Genomic DNA, 18,392 nt, shown 5'->3' with positions numbered 1-18,392 from the left:
AAGGCAGGTAAATATCTTTTAAATTATACTCCAGTCACCACTTCACCCTTGGTTACTCCTTTCTCGTTGATTCTTGGTCGAATGACTGGGACTGACGTAGAGGGGAGGAGCTATATGCAGCTCTGCTGGGTGAATCCTCTTGCATTTCCTGTTGGGGAGGAGTTATATCCCAGAAGTAATGATGACCCGTGGACTGATCACACAACAGAAGAAAGGAATTTATCAGGTAAGCATAAATTATGTTTTTACACAAATTAACTTTCTCACTCTCAGCACATGGACAAATTTTTCCATAATTTGTCCAAGACTCCCTCTCCCGCCATGGCGGCTCGTAATAAGGATAGAAAACACAAAGGCAATTCAGAGAACACTAGTGACAGTCAAGCGATTGTATCAAATAGTTCTACAGTGCAGGAAGCAATAAATATTCAAAGCTTAGTTGTAAGTATTTCAGACGCTCTTTCCCCTAAATTTGATGCTCTGCGAACTGAAATTTAGCAAGATATCTCGGTATTAACTCAGGAAGTACGACAATTTTCTAATAGATTACAAGAAGTTGAGCAGAGGGTGTCGGACCTTGAGGATTTGACAATGTCGCATAATTCTAAACTGGAGGGCCTAAATACTAAAATTCAAAAAGTCTATAGCAAGCTAGAAGACCTAGAAAATCGTTCTAGGAGAAATAATATTAGAATTATAGGACTCCCAGAAGAGCAACAATATGAAAATCTCTCCTCTTTCATATCTAAAACATTACCTAAAATTCTTAATATTCCATCTGACTACCAATCTATTATTGTTGAAAGAGCGCATAGACTTGGCCCATCTCGCACAGATATGAAAGGTGGAAAAAGGCCTAGACCAGTTATTGCGAGATTGTTAAATTTTCAGGATAAGACGGTCTTACTTCAACACTACCGCAAGTACCAGCCAATCAGTATTGGAGGGGTTCCAATCCTGATTTTTCAGGATTTTTCGGCTGATACAGCGTCAAAAAGAAAAGAACTAGTTCCTATATGTACTAAATTTATACAGCATGGCTATCGGGCCACCATAATTTACCCTTCTAAACTTAAAGTCACAGTAAATGAGATCACACATTGGTTTCAGGAAGCTCATAAAGCTGAAACTTTCTTTAATTCACTAGACCCACCTCCTTAATAAGAGTATAGTCTAAATATGTCAATCAATGAATAAATGAAATGCAGGTTCTAAATGGGGGATACCCCGTGACTCTCTATCAAGTGGGTCATGGGGCAAGGGGTGGGTATTCTCTGTGGGGTTTTGTTTTTTGTTGTCCTTTTTTTTTTTTTTTTTTTTTTTTTTCTCTCTCCCCCCTCTCTCCCTCTCTCCTTCCTCCTCTCCCTCTTGTTTTATAAAAGGTAATGATGGTAGATAAATATAAAGTAGTCTCTTGGAATGTGGGAGGTATCTCAACACCTACTAAGAGAAAGGCTATTCTTGCTCAGTTACAGAAAACACAAACAGACATTGGTTTTATACAAGAAACACACCTAAGTACAGAGGAATCTTTAAAATTAAGAGCCTCATGGGTTAAGGAAGTTTATTTTGCACCCAGTGTGAGAAGGAAAAGGGGAGTAGCTATACTAATAGGGAAGAAAATTGATTTGGTGGTTATCCACTCTGAGGCCGATCCTGGGGGGAGGTATGTTCTATTAAAGATTAAAATTGCCCACAAGGTTTATACACTCTGTAATGTATACGGACCCAATGTCTTTGACCCTGAATTCTGGGATACTCTTCAGTCTAAGCTTATTGTATATGCCACCGGGCACTTAATTATTGGGGGGGATTTCAATATGGCAGTACAATGTCCAATAGATAGATTGAGATGTAACACCAAACGGCTGAAACAAAAAAAAGATAATCTGGAATCTAAGATGTTTAAGAAAATTATGCAGAACCTAGGAGTACGAGATATTTGGCGGGCACAAAACCTTGATGTTCAGAAATACACTTGCTTTTCCAAAGCCCATAAAACTCTTTCACGCATTGATATGTTCTTGATCGATGAACATATACCCATCTCTCAGGTCAAATCCGAAATAGCTCAGATTACACTATCAGATCATGGTCCTATCTCCCTTGAACTCCATAATACGCATTCACAACCCACCCCATCTCGTTTCTTATTCCCTTATTTTTTGACGCCTGATCTTAAGTTTAAAAATTGGCTCAAAAGTAAATTTGAGGAATACGTGCATTTTAACAGCGAATATCTAGATCGTCCCGATATATTTTGGGAGGCTGCAAAAGCAGTGATGCGGGGGGAGATTATAGCTTACAGGGCCGCGCTTTTGAAAAAGATGAGATTTAGAGAGAAGGAAGTAGGTAAATTTTTGATTAATTCATATAATCAATTTCTCATGAATAAAACTCCTTTAAACTGGGCGAAATATGTCCGCGCTAAAAATGAAAGGGACACATTTATATTGCAACAAGAGGCCCAAAAGGAACTGAAACTTCAGGCCAAAATGTATAGGTTTGGCAATAAATCTGGTAGAATGCTGGCTAAATTAGTAAAAAATGAGAAAAAGCAGTCAAGAATTGAACAACTTCAATATAAAGGGAAATTATTGCTAAAATCTGAAGATATCTCACAAGCATTATTTGAATATTTTCAAGAACTCTATGCATCCAAATCATATGATACAATGAACTCTGATGAGTTCTGGAGTAAAATTATTTGCCCCACATTATCAGCAGAATCTGCCGACACCTTAAATTCTCCCATTACTATAGAAGAAGTTGAGAAAGTGATTACTAAATTATCTTCAAATAAAGCAGCTGGTCCAGATGGACTTCCTAGTGAATTCTATAAAATATTATCCGCGGAAAGTGCCCCATTGCTGTGTAATCTTTTCAATAATTATTACATAGATGCTAAACCTGTTCCATCGTCCTTCGCTGCGTCTTTCACGACTTTAATACTTAAGCCTGGCAAAGATCCTAAATGTAAGGAATCATATAGGCCAATAGCCCTTTTGAATTCAGATTACAAAATTTTAACTACAATACTGGCATCTAGACTTCAGGGGGCACTAGGTAAAATCATTCACTCTGATCAAGCAGGGTTTTTAAACAAACGTAATTCCTCTGCAAAGATTAGAGAGTTACTGGTTGTTGCAGAGTATTTTGGGAATTTATCGGGCTCAGAGGAGCGGGGAGAGGGCGCCCCTGACCTTGCTATCCTATCTATTGATGCTGAAAAGGCTTTTGATTCTATCATTCATAAACACATAATAAATTCATTAATGCAATTTGGTATTAGAGGTAAGTTCTCTAAATTTGTGGAGAATTTATATAGCCAGCCCTCTACAAGACTCATAATAAACAATAACCTCACACTTGACATATTACTGGACAGGGGGACGCGTCAGGGGTGCCCCCTCTCCCCGCTTCTCTTTGATGTTTCTATTGAACCCCTAGCAATCTGGATAAGACAATTTCTTGAGGGTATAAAAATAAATAATTACGAGATAAAAATTGGATTATATGCAGATGACTTGCTTTTGTATGTGGCTAACACTAAAGTTAACATTCCCAAGCTGATATACATAATGGATCACTTTGGATCCTTCTCTGGATATAAAGTGAACTTGACAAAATCGGAAATATTCTGGCTTAGGAAGAACGCTACATCTCTTTTAAATATACCTTTCCGGGAGGTCACGGACTCTTTTAAGTATCTGGGGATCTGTATTCCGGTTAACTCGTCAGATTTATATAATTTCAACATTCCACCAATATTGAAAATTATTAGAGATAAACTTAAGTCATGGCAGAACCTACCTATATCAATCTCTGGTAGAATCGCACTATTTAAAATGGTTCTTCTCCCAAAGTTGCTTTACATTCTTCAAAACACTCCGATAATTTTATTAGAAAAAGATATTCGTACACTTAACAGTTCACTTATACAGTTTTTGTGGCAGGGGAAAAGATCAAAGATTTCCATTATCAAATTGTCAATGCCAAAGGAATATGGTGGACTCGCACTACCAGATCTAAGGCTTTATAATCTTTGCTTCTTGGCACGGATAGCAATTGACTGGATTTCATCCAATAATTATGTCTTAAATAATGAACTTGAAACAGACGTTTGCACCCCGTACCTTCCAATAGCATTATTACATTCTGTAACAAAAGAAGTACCTGCGGAAATTAAGAAACTGAAAACAATCTTTAATCCACTTAAGGCATGGCATAAAATCGCCAACCTCCTATCAATTAATGCTAAGGCTTCCTCTTATCTGCCCTTAAGAGGAAATCCGAAATTTCAAGCAGGCCTTAATTCGGCTGTCTTTAAAAGATGGCATAATGCTGGTCTGAGTAAAGTTTATCAAATAATAGATGGGAATAGGGGATGCATTAAAACGTTTCAGGAATTAAAAACAGAATTTAATCTATCTAACAAAGATTTCTTTGCTTATCTACAGGCAAGGCATTTTGTCTCGGAAATAACTAAGGAAAGGGGTTGGAGCTGGGGACTAGGAAAACTGGAAGACTGGCTTGTATTAGCCAGGAATGGACATATGTCCATAGCTCCTTGTTATCATTACCTTAATGCTAGTAAAGGTCTCCCAATTTTATCCAAAATGGCAGCGGATTGGAACATATTAATCCCTCAGGGCAATGTCGAACCAAAGCTGCTTCAATTATCATTAAATAAAATTGCTCAGACCACACTTTCCGCTACCTGGCGTGAATCACAGGTTAAACTTCTTCATAGAGCTTACTTTACACCTGGGAGGGGCCTCAGATGTGGCAATTTTGGATTTAATAGGTGCCCCAAATGTGCATATCCTGCAGCAGACTTATCGCATATGTTCTGGGCATGTCCTAAAATAAGAAACTTTTGGCTCAAGCTAGAATACTGGCTAAAAACTGTTTTGAAGATAGCCCCTGTGACTTTAACATTTTTTCAAATAGTATTTTGTGTAAATAGGGGACCTGGTAAGCAAGTTAATGAAAAAATAGTAATTTCTTCTATTCTGGCTACCAGGTACCTAATTTGCAAAAAATGGAAAAGTCGAGCACTTCCAAGTATTGTTGAAGTAAAGAACTGTATGAAAAAACAATGCATACTTGAGCAAAGAGATACAAATATAGACAATGAACAAGATATTAGGAAATTTTTTAGCAAATGGGCAATATTTTTAAAGATATTTCCCACTACTGAAATAAATCATATAATTTTTCCATTTCGACACTCAGAAACAGTCCTGCTAGGAAACTGGTAGGTGGTTGAAGGGAGATGTGGAGGGAGACTGGGTAAAGGGGGTTTCCCTTTCCACCTTTTTTTTTTTTTTTTTTTTTTTTTTTTTTTTTGGTTTGTTTTGTTTTGTGTTTGTTTGTTTGTTTGTTGATTTGTTTTGTTCTTCATTTGTTGGTTTTAGTTGTTTTTTTTGTGAATAAAACAAAAAGCACCAACAGAGTATATTTACATAATTAATAGAGGATAGTTTCTTCCAGATCTGGATTGGTCTTTTCATTTCTTTTATTTGTTTGTTTATGTGAATCTACATTAGGCAGGTATTATTACTATTTTTGTCTTTTAAGGCCTCTTTTACGGCTTGGAATGGAAAAGCCAATGATGTGTTTGTATTATATTTACTCTGTTGGATTATAAATAAAGAATTAAAAAAAAAAATGTCATGCTCTATCTGAATCACAAAAGAAAAAAATTGTGTCCCTTTAACAAAACTATCTTGCTTATCCTGTGTCTTCTAAAACAGGTTTGAAAGGAAGAATTCCAGCATGAATTTTGAGAGCAAGGACTCGCCTCAAAGTGAGAGTGACAAAGGTGAATAGACTTTTTTTTTTTTTATTATTACTTTTTGCATTATTGGCATCTTGCTTGTCTATTGAATTTAATATTTTGTTGTCTTCTTTTAGGCTTCTCATACCCAGGAAGAAAATTGTGTGAAAGTGTAGGCAAATGGAAATCCACCTTCTCTCCAATTTCTGATGTAGCCCCTATACGTACCCCTGATAGTCCTCCTTCTCCATATCACTGCTCCCACTATCCTTGTGGTGATGGATCCCGTCGGGGTTCAGGTTGCATCAGCCCAGGATTAACCAATGGTTTCAGCGAACATTCCAAGACAGAAATAAGCAAGACCTCTGCAGAAAGCAACCTGTTTTTGAGCAAAAAGTTGTCTGATGGCAAAAGGGAGGACAAAGTTTCCATGGCTAAAGGAGATCGCTTCAATAGCAAATACTCTCGTAATAGAGAGAAGGATGGCGATGGCAAATTGAGTGGCAATCTGTTCATGGCACAAGGAACCAGTGTTTTATTGAATGGGAAGGGTCCTAGTCCAGGCCCCCTCCACCCTCACCACCACTTCCTGAGCAGCCTATCAGCTGGCTCCCAGCTTGCACTACAGGGTGGTCTCAGCTCAATGGCTAGCAACTCTGTACTGCAGTCATTCTTTAGCTCTATGCCTGTACATGTGTCTGGACCAGCCAGCCGAATGGCCAACCCCCATCCTATGGCTAGCTTCACAGCTCCTGGAGTAACTGGAGGTACTGTAGGAGGTGAGTGAACCGCAGTGTGCTGGATTTTGCATGTTGCTCAATTCAAGAATGTCAGCATAATGGGGATCGTTATACAATTTTTGTTTTTAAAATCTACAGCTCAATTTTATAGTGACCATTTGGGCAAAAAGTAGTGCTGGTATCCACATAGGACAGATTTAGTTTTTTATTTTAATATACTTTCCCATATACCCTATGCATTCTCAACTTTCTACTGTATATTTGTAATGTATGTGAATATTTATACTTTTGTCAATATTTTAGTATTCCCGAGTTATTTCAAGAGTCATAAAGTCAAATGATAATGGGTAAAAGTTTGAAGGCTGTAACACTATTTGAATGTCTAGCCTTTATGGTTATCAGCATAAAGTATTTTGAAGGTATATCGCATGAGATAAGCTTATGTGATCCAGTCAAAACCATTCAGCAAACTTAACGTACTCCCTATTAGAGATGCACAGTTAATACATTCTAAAGCTGAATAAGCCTTCTGCTCATAAGTTTAGCCTGGTTACATTTACTGAAGAAATAAAGTGACAGCAAATCCTAGCTTTTTTGAAGCGCTAGAATTTACCAGTGCTATATAAATAAAGGGGCCTTTCAGTCATGAAGTATAAAAACTGCCTTAGTTTGGCTGCAGTTTATGCCGAGCTGAGTGCCTCTGGCCGCTTAAGGAAAAACCCTATTTTCTTTCCATAAGGCAGGGAGAATCCACAACTTCATTCCTTACTGTTGGGAAATACAACACCTAGCCACCATGAGGAGGCATTCACCCCAGCCAAAGGCCTAAATATCCCTTCCACTTCCCCTATGCTCACAGTCATTCTTTGCCTTTTATCACTAGAGGAGATGGCAGAGAATTGTCAGAAGATTCATATAGTCCTGTAATGGGTATGTTCCCTTCAAGAGCGGCCTGGAGTTTTAAGTAATCCTATAAACCTCTCAGTGAGAGTATTGATGAAAGTTAGTCTGGAGATGCAGGTTAAGGTTTTCTGCAAAACTATGGGGGGGTTTTTTTTTTTTTTTTTTTTTTTTTTTTTTATTTGGCCCCAACAAAAGTGAGCACAATATAAACAATGAATTGATTGCCACACATGGCAAAATTACATTTGAATACAATTCGTAAAATACAACCTCTTAATCAAGAACTAAAAAGTTTGTCATCTTACATTCACTTTGTTGGTATTTTTCCTTTTTTATCTCTAGATGATCTTAAATTGAAATACGTATCAACATATGAACATAGAGGTAGAAAAAGAGGAAAAGAAATACCTACTTGGGTTGATGTAGTAATACACACGGCAATTTTGCTATCAAAGCCTGTAGTATTTCTAGCAGATATAATCTGTCCAAAAGTAAACATAATTATTTAATTGGCTCCGCAGTAAGGCATAATAACATAACAGGATGAGCCAGCTTTTAAAGCAGAAAGCAAAAACAAAACAAGAAAAAAGAGGGCCGACCCCCCCCCCCCCCTTCTTGCCACTTAAATTAGGTCCTTTTGTATTACTGGCCATAGAATTTTATGGTTCCTTATGTGACTTTCGTATTGTAGTTGTTAGGCCTACGATATAGGGAAGTGACCTGCATAAATGTTCAGAATAACATTATCTTATTAAAAGGCCAAATTAATTGTTTTTGAGAGTCCCTCGGGAGGGATTGAATGACTTTAAGCCATTTAGAGAAAAAGTACTTCAAACTCTTATTTCTTTTTTATGACACGATGAGTCCACGGATCATCTTAATTACTAATGGGATATTCACCTCCTGGTCAGTAGGAGGCGGCAAAGAGCACCACAGCAAAGCTGTTAAATAGCTTCTGCCACCCCAGTCATTCTCTTTGCCTACGTTGGTGATAGGATCAAGGAGGAACGAGGAGTTCCTTAGCGATGACCGAGGTAGCCAAAATCCAGTGGGCAGAAGTCCACTCTTGCAGTTTGGCGGCGATCCACATCTCAGGGGTGGACAACTGGGAGGCGGATTTCCTGAGCAGGCAGACTTTTCATCCAGGGGAGTGGGAACTCCATCCGGAAGTGTTTTCTAACCTGTTTCTCAGGTGGGGTCAGCCGGAATTGGATCTCATGGCATCCCAACAGAATGCCAAGCTCACGAAATACGGGTAGAGGTCCAGGGACCCCCAGGCGGAGCTGATAGATGCTCTGGCAGTCCCTTGGAGCTTCAGTCTAGCATACCTATTTCCTCCCTTTGCTCTTCTTCCTTGGGTCATTGCTCGAATCAAACAGGAGAGGGCATCGGTGATCCTCATTGCACCGGCTTGACCTCGCAGGATTTGGTATGCAGATCTGGTGGAGATGGCATCTCTACCACCATCTATTTTGTTACACAAACGTCTGGCGGATGTCCCAGATCTGCAATCATTTTGTCAGGCCTTGGTCAGGATCAGGCCTGTATTCAAACCAGTTACTCCTCCATGGAGTCTTAATTTAGTTCTGAAAGTTCTTCAAGGGACTTCGTTTCAGCCCATGCATTCCTTAGATATTAAGTTGTTATCTTGGAAGAGTATCATACGTTTTGCTTATGAGACTAAGCTCGTAAGCCAGTTACTCGGCGCATCTACCATAAGGTGTGGCGGTCTTATCTGCACTGGTGTGAAGAGCGTGGTTTTTCTTGGCATAGAGTTAAAGGGACACTGCAGAGCATGCAATTTTAAGCAACTTTCTAATTTACTCCTATTATCAATTTTTCTTCATTCTCTTGATATCTTTATTTGAAAAGCAAGAATGTAAGTTTAGAAGCCTTCCCATTTTTGGTAAACATCCTGGGTTGTTCTTGCTGATTGGTCACCCACCAATAAACAAGTGCTGTCCAGGGTCTGAACCAAAAATTGTCTGGCTCCTTAACTTAGATTCCTTCTTTTTCAAATAAAGATAGCAAGAGAACAAAGAAAAATTGATAATATGAGTAAATTGGAAAGTTGCTTAAAATTACATGCTCTATCTGAATCATGAAAGAAAAAAAAATTGTGTTCACTGTCCCTTTAAGGTTGCCAGAATTTTATCTTTTCTCCAGGATGGACTGGAGAAGGGTCTATATGCTAGTTCCCTGAAGGGACAGATATCGGCCCTGCCGGTGTTGCTGCACAAGAGATTAGCTAAGCTTCCAGATGTGCAGTCCTTTTAAGGCCCTGACTAGGATCAGGGCTGTTTTTAGAAGGGTGGCTCTGCCTAGTAGTTTCAACCTTGTTCTTTGTGTGTTGCAGCAGGCTCCGTTTGAGCCAATGCATAATGTTGACATTAAACTGTTATCCTGGAAGGTTCTGTTTCTGTTGCCTATTGCCTCTGCTCACAGAGTCTCTGAGATTTCTGCCTTGCAATGTGATCCCCTTACCTTGTTTTTCACGCCGATAAGGCGGTTTTACGTACTAAATTAGGTTTCCTTTCTAAGCTGGTATCAGATCGTAACATTAATCAGGAGATTCTTGTTCCTTTCTTGTGTCCCAATGCTTCCTCAGCGAAGGAACGTTTGCTCCACAATTTAGATGTGGTTCGTGCCTTGAAGTTTTATGTTCAGGCTACTAAGGAGTTGAGACAATCTTCATCTTTGTTTGTCATCTATGTATGCAGGTAAACGTAGGGGTCAGAAGGCCACTACGTCTTCCCTTTCTTTCTGGTTGAGGAGTGTCATCTGCCTAGCTTATGAGATAGTTGGACAACAGCCTCATGAGAGGATTACTGCTCATTCCACTAGGGCAGTAGCTTCTTCCTGGGCCTTTAAGAACGAAGCCTCTATGGATCAGATTTGTAGTACAGCTACCTGATCCTCCTCACATTCTAAATTTTACAAGTTTGATGTGTTTTCTTTGGCTAAAGCAGCTTTCGGGATGGAGGTTTTGCAGGCTGTGGTGCCCTCAGATTAGGGTCCGACACTTTTTTTTTTTTTTTTTTTTTTTTTGTTCCCTCCCGTTATTCCTTCAGTGTCCTCTGGAGCTTGGGTATGATTTTCCCAACAATAAGGAATTAAGTAGTGGACTCTCCCTGCCTTATGTAAAGAAAACAAAATTTATGCTTACCAGATAAACTCCTTTCTTTCCTGGCAGGGAGAGTCCACAACCCTGCCTGTAAGATATTTTTGTTTGGGCGGCTTCTTTTTATAATTTTTTTCTAGCACGTTTATACCCTGTTTCTCCTACTTTTCTTTGTTCCCTCGGCCAAATGACTGGGAGGATAGGGGATGTGGGAGAGATATTTAGGCCTTTGGCTGGGGTGTCTTGGTTGCCAGGTGTTGTATTTTCCAACAGTAAGGAATGAAGTCGTGCACACTCCCTGCCTGGAAAGAAAAGAATTTATCTGGTAAGAATAAATTTAGTTTTTTCAATGAGGTGACATTTCGACCTCTTAGTCTAAATCAACATGAAGGGTTTGCCCTCGATCCAGGGATCGGATCAAGTGGGGGGCAGACTTGTTCTGTTTTATCAAGCTTGGATGCAAGTTGTTCCAGAACTTTTGGCTGTGGACATAATACCTCAGGGTTATACATAGAATTCATAACTTTCCTCCCAGGGGCAGATTCCACCTCATGTTTATTTGCCCTCGACCCAGGGATCGGATCAAGTGGGGGGCAGACTTGTTCTGTTTGATCAAGCTTGGATGCAAGTTGTTCCAGATCTTTTGGCTGTGGACATAGTACCTCAGGGTTATAAATAGAATTCATAACTTTCCTCCCAGGGGCAGATTCCACCTCATGTTTATTTGCAGACCAGATAAAGAGAGAGGCATTCTTGAAATGTGTACAGGATCTTTCCTCCCTGGGAGTGATTGTCCAATCTGTCGTGGGTTCCAAATAAGCGGGACTTTTTCATCCTTATTTAGACCTAAAGCATCTTATCAAGTTTCTCAGAGTAGCATCCTTCCAAATGGAGACCATTTGTTCCTTGCTTTCTTTGGTGTAAGAGGGTCAGCATGACGACCATAGACCTGAAGGATGCGTATATTCATGTTCCTATCCACAGGGATCATCAAGTTCATGAGATTCACCTTTTTGACAAACTTTCAGTTTGCGGCTAATCCGTTTGGCCTTGCCTCAGTTACCAGAATATTCTCTAAGTTCTGGGGGCTCCCTTGGCAGTGATCAAGTCTCGAGGAAGTGCAGTGGATGTCATATTGGTTCAGGCACCATATTTTCAACAAGCAATCTCTCATTCAGAGATATTGTCTTTCACGTTCCCATGGATGGAAAGTGAATCTGGAAAAGAATGCCCTTGTTCCAGCTACAAGGGTAGTTTTCTTGGGGACCAAATTAGTCTCCATATCTAGGAAAATATTTCTGACAGAGGTCAGAAAATCAGATTTTTTTTCCTTTTGCCTCTTTCTGCAACCTACTGTTAGGTATCAGTGACTCATATGGGGGTAATTGGTCTCATGGTCACTTTCATGGACATCATTCATTCCCTGCTTGATTCCATTTGAGAGCTCTGCAGTTTTGCAAGCTCAGTCTATGGAACGGGGATCATCCAGATCTGTCTCAGAGGATAGATCTAACTCAGTCGACTAGAGGCTCTCTCACGTGGTGGCTTTCTCAGGGGAATCTGTCTCGGGGCATATGCTTCCGGAGAACTTTCTTTATAGTGACCACGGACGCCAGCCTGTTGGGCTGGGGAGCAGTCTGGGACAATGCTCTGATGGATTTACCTCAGTTGTCCTTAGTCCGGTTTATCAGGTTCCAGTCGGACAACATCACCTCAGTGGCTTACATCAACCACCAGGGAGGAACTCTGAGTTCATTAGCTATGAAGGAGGTGGCTCGGATTGTTAAGTGGGCGGAAGCTTACAATTGCTTTCTATCTATCATCCACATTCCTCGAGTGGACAACTGGGAAGCGCACTACCTGATCAGACAGACATTTCATCCCGGGGAGTGGGCTCTCCATCCGGAGGTGTTCTCCTGGTTAACCCTCAAATGGGAGTGCTGGAGTTGGATCTGATGGTGTCTCAGCAGAACGCCAAGTTTCCAAGGTACGGTTCAAGGTTAAGAGATCTGCAGGCCACTCTGATAGATCTGGTTTGCAGACCTAGTGAATATTTCATCTCTTCCACCTTGGAGGTTGTCTCTGAGGAAGGACCTTCTAACTCTGGGTCTATTCCTTCATCCAAATCTCGTTTCTCTGAAGCTTACTGCATCGAGATTGAACACTTAGTTTTGTCTAAGCGTGTTTTTTTTCTGATGTGCTTATTGAGATCATGATTCAGGCTTGCAAGCCTGTTACTAGGAAGATTTACCATAAGATATGGCGTAAATATCTTTATTTGTGTGAATCCCAGGGCTAATCTTGGAGTAGGGTCAGGATTCCTAGTATTTTGTCTTTTCTCCAGGAAGGTCTGGAGAAGGGTTTGGAAGGGTCAGATTTCTGCCTCATCTATTTTGTAACATAAGCGCCTGGCGGTTTTGCCAGACGTGCACTGTTTTTGTCAGGCACTGATCGGAATCAGGCCTATGTTTAACTCCGTTTCTCCTTGGAGCCTTAACCTTGTTCTTACAGTTTTGCAGCAGGCTCCATTTTATCCTATGCATTCCATATATATTAAAGGGACACTCAATCAAAATTAAACTTTCATTATTCAGATAGAGCATTTAATTTTAAACAACTTTCCAATTTACTTCCATTAACAAAATGTGCAGTCTTTTTATATTTAAACTTTTTGAATCACCAGCTCCTACTGAGCATGTGCAAGAATAAGTGTGTATGCATTTGTGAATGGCCGATGGCTGTCACATGGTACAGGGGAGTGGAAAAAGACATGTTTTAAAATTGTCAGAAAAAAAATCTACTACTCATTTGAAGTTCAGACTAAGTGCTATTGCATTGTCTTGTTATCTTGCATTTGTTGCTTATGCAAATCAACTGTGCTGACTGGTCCTTAAGTTATCTTGGAAGGTTTAGTTTCTTGTTGCTATTTCTTCTGCTCGGTGAATCTCAGAACTCTCAGCTTTGCAGTATGATTTTCCTTATCTTATCTTTCATGCTGATAAGGTGGTTCTTCGTACTAAGTTGTTTTCTTCCTAAAGTTTTTTCGGATAGAATTATTAATCGGGAAATTTTTGTTTGTTTTCTTTGACTTAATCCTCCTCATAAGGATTTTCACAAGTCTTCTGCCCTGTTTGTTTGTTTCTCTGGGAAACATAGAGGTCAGAAAGCTACAGCTACTTCTCTTTCTTTCTGGTTGAGAAGTATTATTTGTTTGACTTATGAGTCTGCTGGACAGCAGCCTCCAGAGAGAATTACAGCTCATCCACTAGGGCTGTTTCTTCTTCTTCTTCTTCTTGGGCTTTTAAAATGAAGCTTCTGTGGAACAGATTTGCAAGGCTGCAACTTGGTCTTCTCTACATACTTTTGCCTTGGCTGAGGTTTCTTTTGGGAAGAAAGGTTCTTTAAGCGGTGGTGCCTTCTGTTTAGGTTCCCTGTCTTGTCCCTCCCTAATAATCTGTGTCCTCTGGCTTGGGTATTGATTCCCAACAGTAATTGATAATTCCGTGGACTAACCATATCCGGAAAGAAATGCATTTATCAGGTAAGCATAAATTTTGTTTTTATAACCTTCCCTCTAATCACGAGTGCTGCCATCTTGGAACCTAGGTAACAACGCAGGTATCTGATGGAGAGTTAGAAATGTCAGCATGACGGCACCCATGACCAGGGGGAAGTGGGGAATAACCTTAATATTATATTCTTATAAATGTATTTAGTGTTTTAATGCCCTTTTAAAGATGGTGATCTGCCGAAGAGAGTTTCTTTTACCACTATTTGTGGTTCAGATAAAATTAAATATTTACTCAATATTTTGCTTCTTTAGACATGAAAACTCTTGCAGCTACAAGTTAGTAAATATGGACACCAAAATATTTGCTTTCAGAGAGGCTGCAATTTAAGAGATATTTTCAAGGGGCATTAATATATACCTTGTAAGAATGAAGCTTTAGTTCAATGCTCCAGACACAGGACTCTGTCACTTAAAGGGACATTAAACACCTCTTGCTTTTGTGTAGATATGTTTGGCCTCTCTAGGGAGTGTGGCATTTACAGGTTTACAAATTTTGCTTTTTATCCTCTCTAAGGAACGTGACACAAGCACAATTTTCACATAAAATGCAAGCGGTTTTGAACATCCTTTTAAAGCATAAAATCAGGCAGACTTTTAAGTACAAAGGTGTATTAGTTTGCTGATTATGCAGTGTTGAAGGCGGTGAACCAACATTGAACAGTTAAATTGATCTATCTGATTAAACTTTTTTGTTTTGTTTCCTCACTAATACGCTTCTTCATTCTTTTTTTCCATAGGTATTTGAAATGTCTACCTCACTCCAAATCACCTATGCAACGACAGACCTGCTAATTTTGTCTTGATTTTCACTTTCCACCAAAAGGTGCTCAACACAATTTTGGGTAGAGTGAGATTTTTTTTCTCCTCTTCTCCCCTGTTCCCCTTGTAGCTACCACTGGTTAAACCTACAATCACTTCATCTATATCTGCCGCATGGACACACATTTTTCCACTGTGAATTAAAGTCAGCGGCGAAAAAAAATGGGGGGGAAATCTAGTTGTTTTTTTCTTTTCTATTTTTATTTATATATATATTTTTGAGGGGGTGGAATATTTTGGATGTAAGATTTTCCTTATGTTTTATTTCTTCTTTTTGTGTGTATGTGTTTATGTATGTTGAGGACGCGGCTCAACAGACGAGCAGAAAAAAGGAAATGGCACGAGGATTTAAGGGTTTATATGGGGGTTGGGTAGGTTTTTCCCATTACCTCTCAACGCAGATTTTAACTGGTGCTACGTATACAAGAATGTGCCTATAAACTGGTGCTGTTAGCTTGCGGTGCTCTATGATCAGTACACACTGGGACTCTGGATCCACTGTGTCCATATTATATGTGCTTAATTTATTAATGACCCTATCCCCTATATAACCAAAGTACTTTATGTTCTGTTCCTAGCAGATTGGCAGATTTTATGTCTGCACAGGTGATTATATATATATATATATATATATATATATATATATATATATATATATATATATATATATATATATATATATATATATATATTGGCAGCTAATCCTGTGTGTGTGTGTTAAAAAAGGGGGACGGTTTTAATGCAAGGCAGGTTATTAAGGCACCTACATTTTTCATTTGATTAAAAATTCACCTTATTTTTAACTAGATTTTTATCCTTTAACACACATCCTATGTAGGCATCTCAATGTGACCTTTAAATTAATTCAATTTGCTCAAACTTTTTATAGTCTACAGAATATAGTGTATATTTGCCTATTTATGAATACATAACCCATTTTATCCATTCACCGTCAATTTCTAACCACCTCCTCGGGGCACATCAGCAGGACAGAATTCCTTCTTAACCAGAGATGGTTAATCAGATGGTTTTTGATGGTCATCTCTACGAATACCGGCAAATCCTGACCTGTTTATGTGATTTAAAAACTTGGCCGTCCTGATTCAGAAATCTGTTGCGCAAGCTGTGGTATCACTAAAGTCTAATGTGCTGGTACTTTAACAGATGCCAATCACTTTCTTTACATGTTTGTGTTTGAATTATGTCTAAAATTCAATTCCTTAAAGGGACACTAAAGTGCCTTAGTTTGTAGTCAGCGCCAATAAAATTTTGTTTTAGAAATTGTTTTAAGAAAAGTCAAAAGTACATTTAATTCCTTTGTTAAATATATTCCCTGAAGTCTATTTACTTGCTCTGCCTAATCATCTTTTTTTTTATTTATTTTATTTTGAGCTTTGTGGATTGTAATCTACAATGCATGTCATCCATTTAAGTCAACACCAGACAAATTACAAACCACTTTACTAATTACAAAATAAATTTGTAATTGATCTACCAGTATATCACAAGAATGCTGTGCAAGTTCCCATTTCCATCTTAGCTAGTAATATGAGCTCAGATTGAAAGAATTGCAAAAATGTTTTGTACAAGTATGTTCTGCACCACTACAGTGGAGTTGATTGGAAGAAAGAAAATTCAGAACAAGAATTAGTCCCAATGTTTAATGAAGATCAATTTTGCATGCAAGCTCAGGTTTTCTCATGCTTACCTAATGCATACGTAGCTCACACTGACAAACTTCACACACACAAAAAATATAGACCCTAAACCATGTCACCCCTGCACCAACAGAACGGCAGGAGTTGCCCATATCAGCCAGTTGGCAATTTGTGCTCTAACATGCCATTATTGTTTTATAATTTTCGAAATATTTTGCTTATCATATTTGCTAAATAGATAATTTAGTTTAAAACCTTTTTAGAGATGTGCAGACAGAGCAAGCAAGAAGCAGCAGGAATATGTACAAAGCCACTTTAAACTATTTGTTTTTATTTTTACTTGTTCAGTACTGCAGCTTATTTTATTGAAGGCATCTTTTCACTTCTAGAGGGTTCTTCTGAGCATAATGTTACAGAACGGGCAAGTTTTCATTACTATTAAAGCACTATATATGAACTTGTGGCTACTTTACGCTGTCTACTTCGGCTGAGCTTGCAAATCTTGATGGGAAGTTCTTTAAATTATGCCTTCATACTAAACACCAAGAGACAAGTGCCTCCAAAATGTTTTTAGCACTGTATAGCAACATCAGTTGTTTCCTGCTAAATTTCTGGTAATAAATCTAGTTAATAATCAGCACATGAAGTGACCCTCGAGTGAAGTATTACAATAAGCTAATAAGGAATTCAGTTCCAAAATCAAATAAGCTAAACTTTTTATTTGGTGTAACAGAACTATTTGCCTTAATAACCTGGTTAATGCAAAACTGTTCCTTGTGAAAGAGTTTAAATAATAATAAATATATAAATATGTATATGGGTGCTGGCAGTTTGTATTATAGAACACAATATGGACTTTTTTTTTGGTCTTGTGTTAGATTAAATTAAAAGAAGATTTAATACGCATCCCTTTGAAATCTTTGTTAGTAATTGTTTTGATACTTGATCTTTGTATAAGTGGTTTTGTTCTTTGTCTGCTTTCCCCTTCTATTGTCACTTTTGTAAATTGCTTCAGAAAAACAAAATTACATTTTCAGATCACAAAATCCAATTTTTTAATCTGTTTTGTCAAACTGGTTAAGTTTGTATCTTTGTAGAGGGGTCTGTACAGAAAACCCATTTTAAACCTGGCCTCGGAGTGAAAAAGATTTATGGAACATGTTTTAAATGTTGACAGAAGATAAACTTGCAATACTTTCAAGAGGCTTGTTTTATTTAGGCAATTTCAAGGTCGTTCAATATTTCGATTCCTTCACATAGTGGCAATTCATTGAAATACATCTGCTGAAGGCTTGAACTTCTGAAACTCCTTGTTAATGTCAATAAAAATTTTTATGATATTTGCAGAGTGTGTGATCTTTGTTCTAAAGATTATGGTAAATCTGTTGTAATTTGATTTTATAGTAGAGTGCCTTTTATAATCCATACAATGATCATCTCTAGATCTCAACGTCCATAGTTGAAAGGTAGTAACATTTGTTAATCATCATCATAAAATTTACAACTTCATAAGAATGACTTTAAAAACAGGAAGTAACAACATTTTGAATTAAAAATTAGAGGCATTAAGGGGCATGAAACTGAAAAATTTTCTTTCATGATTCAGATAGAAGTAAATTGAAAAATTGCTTAATTGTATTCTCTATTATCTAAAATGCTTTATTCTCTTGGTATCCTTCATTAAAGAAGCAGCAATACACTACTGTGAGCTTGTTGAATGCATTGGGTGTACCAATTACAAGGGGCACGTATGTGCAGCCACCAATCAGCAGCTCCTGAGTCTACCTAGGTATCCTTT

At 38.4% G+C, this 18,392-nt stretch overlaps 1 protein-coding gene across 1 annotated transcript in view; it reads left to right on the top strand.

Annotated features, from left to right (window-relative positions):
* DOT1L (DOT1 like histone lysine methyltransferase) overlaps window positions 1-17,934 on the top strand; it is a 742,223-nt gene extending 724,289 nt beyond the window's left edge. The window contains exons 22-24 of the mRNA XM_053700101.1: window positions 5,760-5,827; window positions 5,920-6,561; window positions 14,855-17,934. Of these exons, the coding sequence (XP_053556076.1) occupies window positions 5,760-5,827; window positions 5,920-6,561; window positions 14,855-14,862 (718 nt within the window). The 3' untranslated portion in view covers window positions 14,863-17,934. The remainder of the gene's footprint in view (window positions 1-5,759; window positions 5,828-5,919; window positions 6,562-14,854) is intronic.
* Window positions 17,935-18,392: the final 458 nt, after the last annotated feature.

Source organism: Bombina bombina, chromosome 2, assembly GCF_027579735.1.
Source record: "Bombina bombina isolate aBomBom1 chromosome 2, aBomBom1.pri, whole genome shotgun sequence".
Taxonomy (NCBI): Eukaryota; Metazoa; Chordata; class Amphibia; order Anura; family Bombinatoridae; genus Bombina; species Bombina bombina.
The sequence above is the reverse complement of the archived record's forward strand: the minus strand, read 5'-3'. Positions and strand labels throughout refer to the sequence as shown.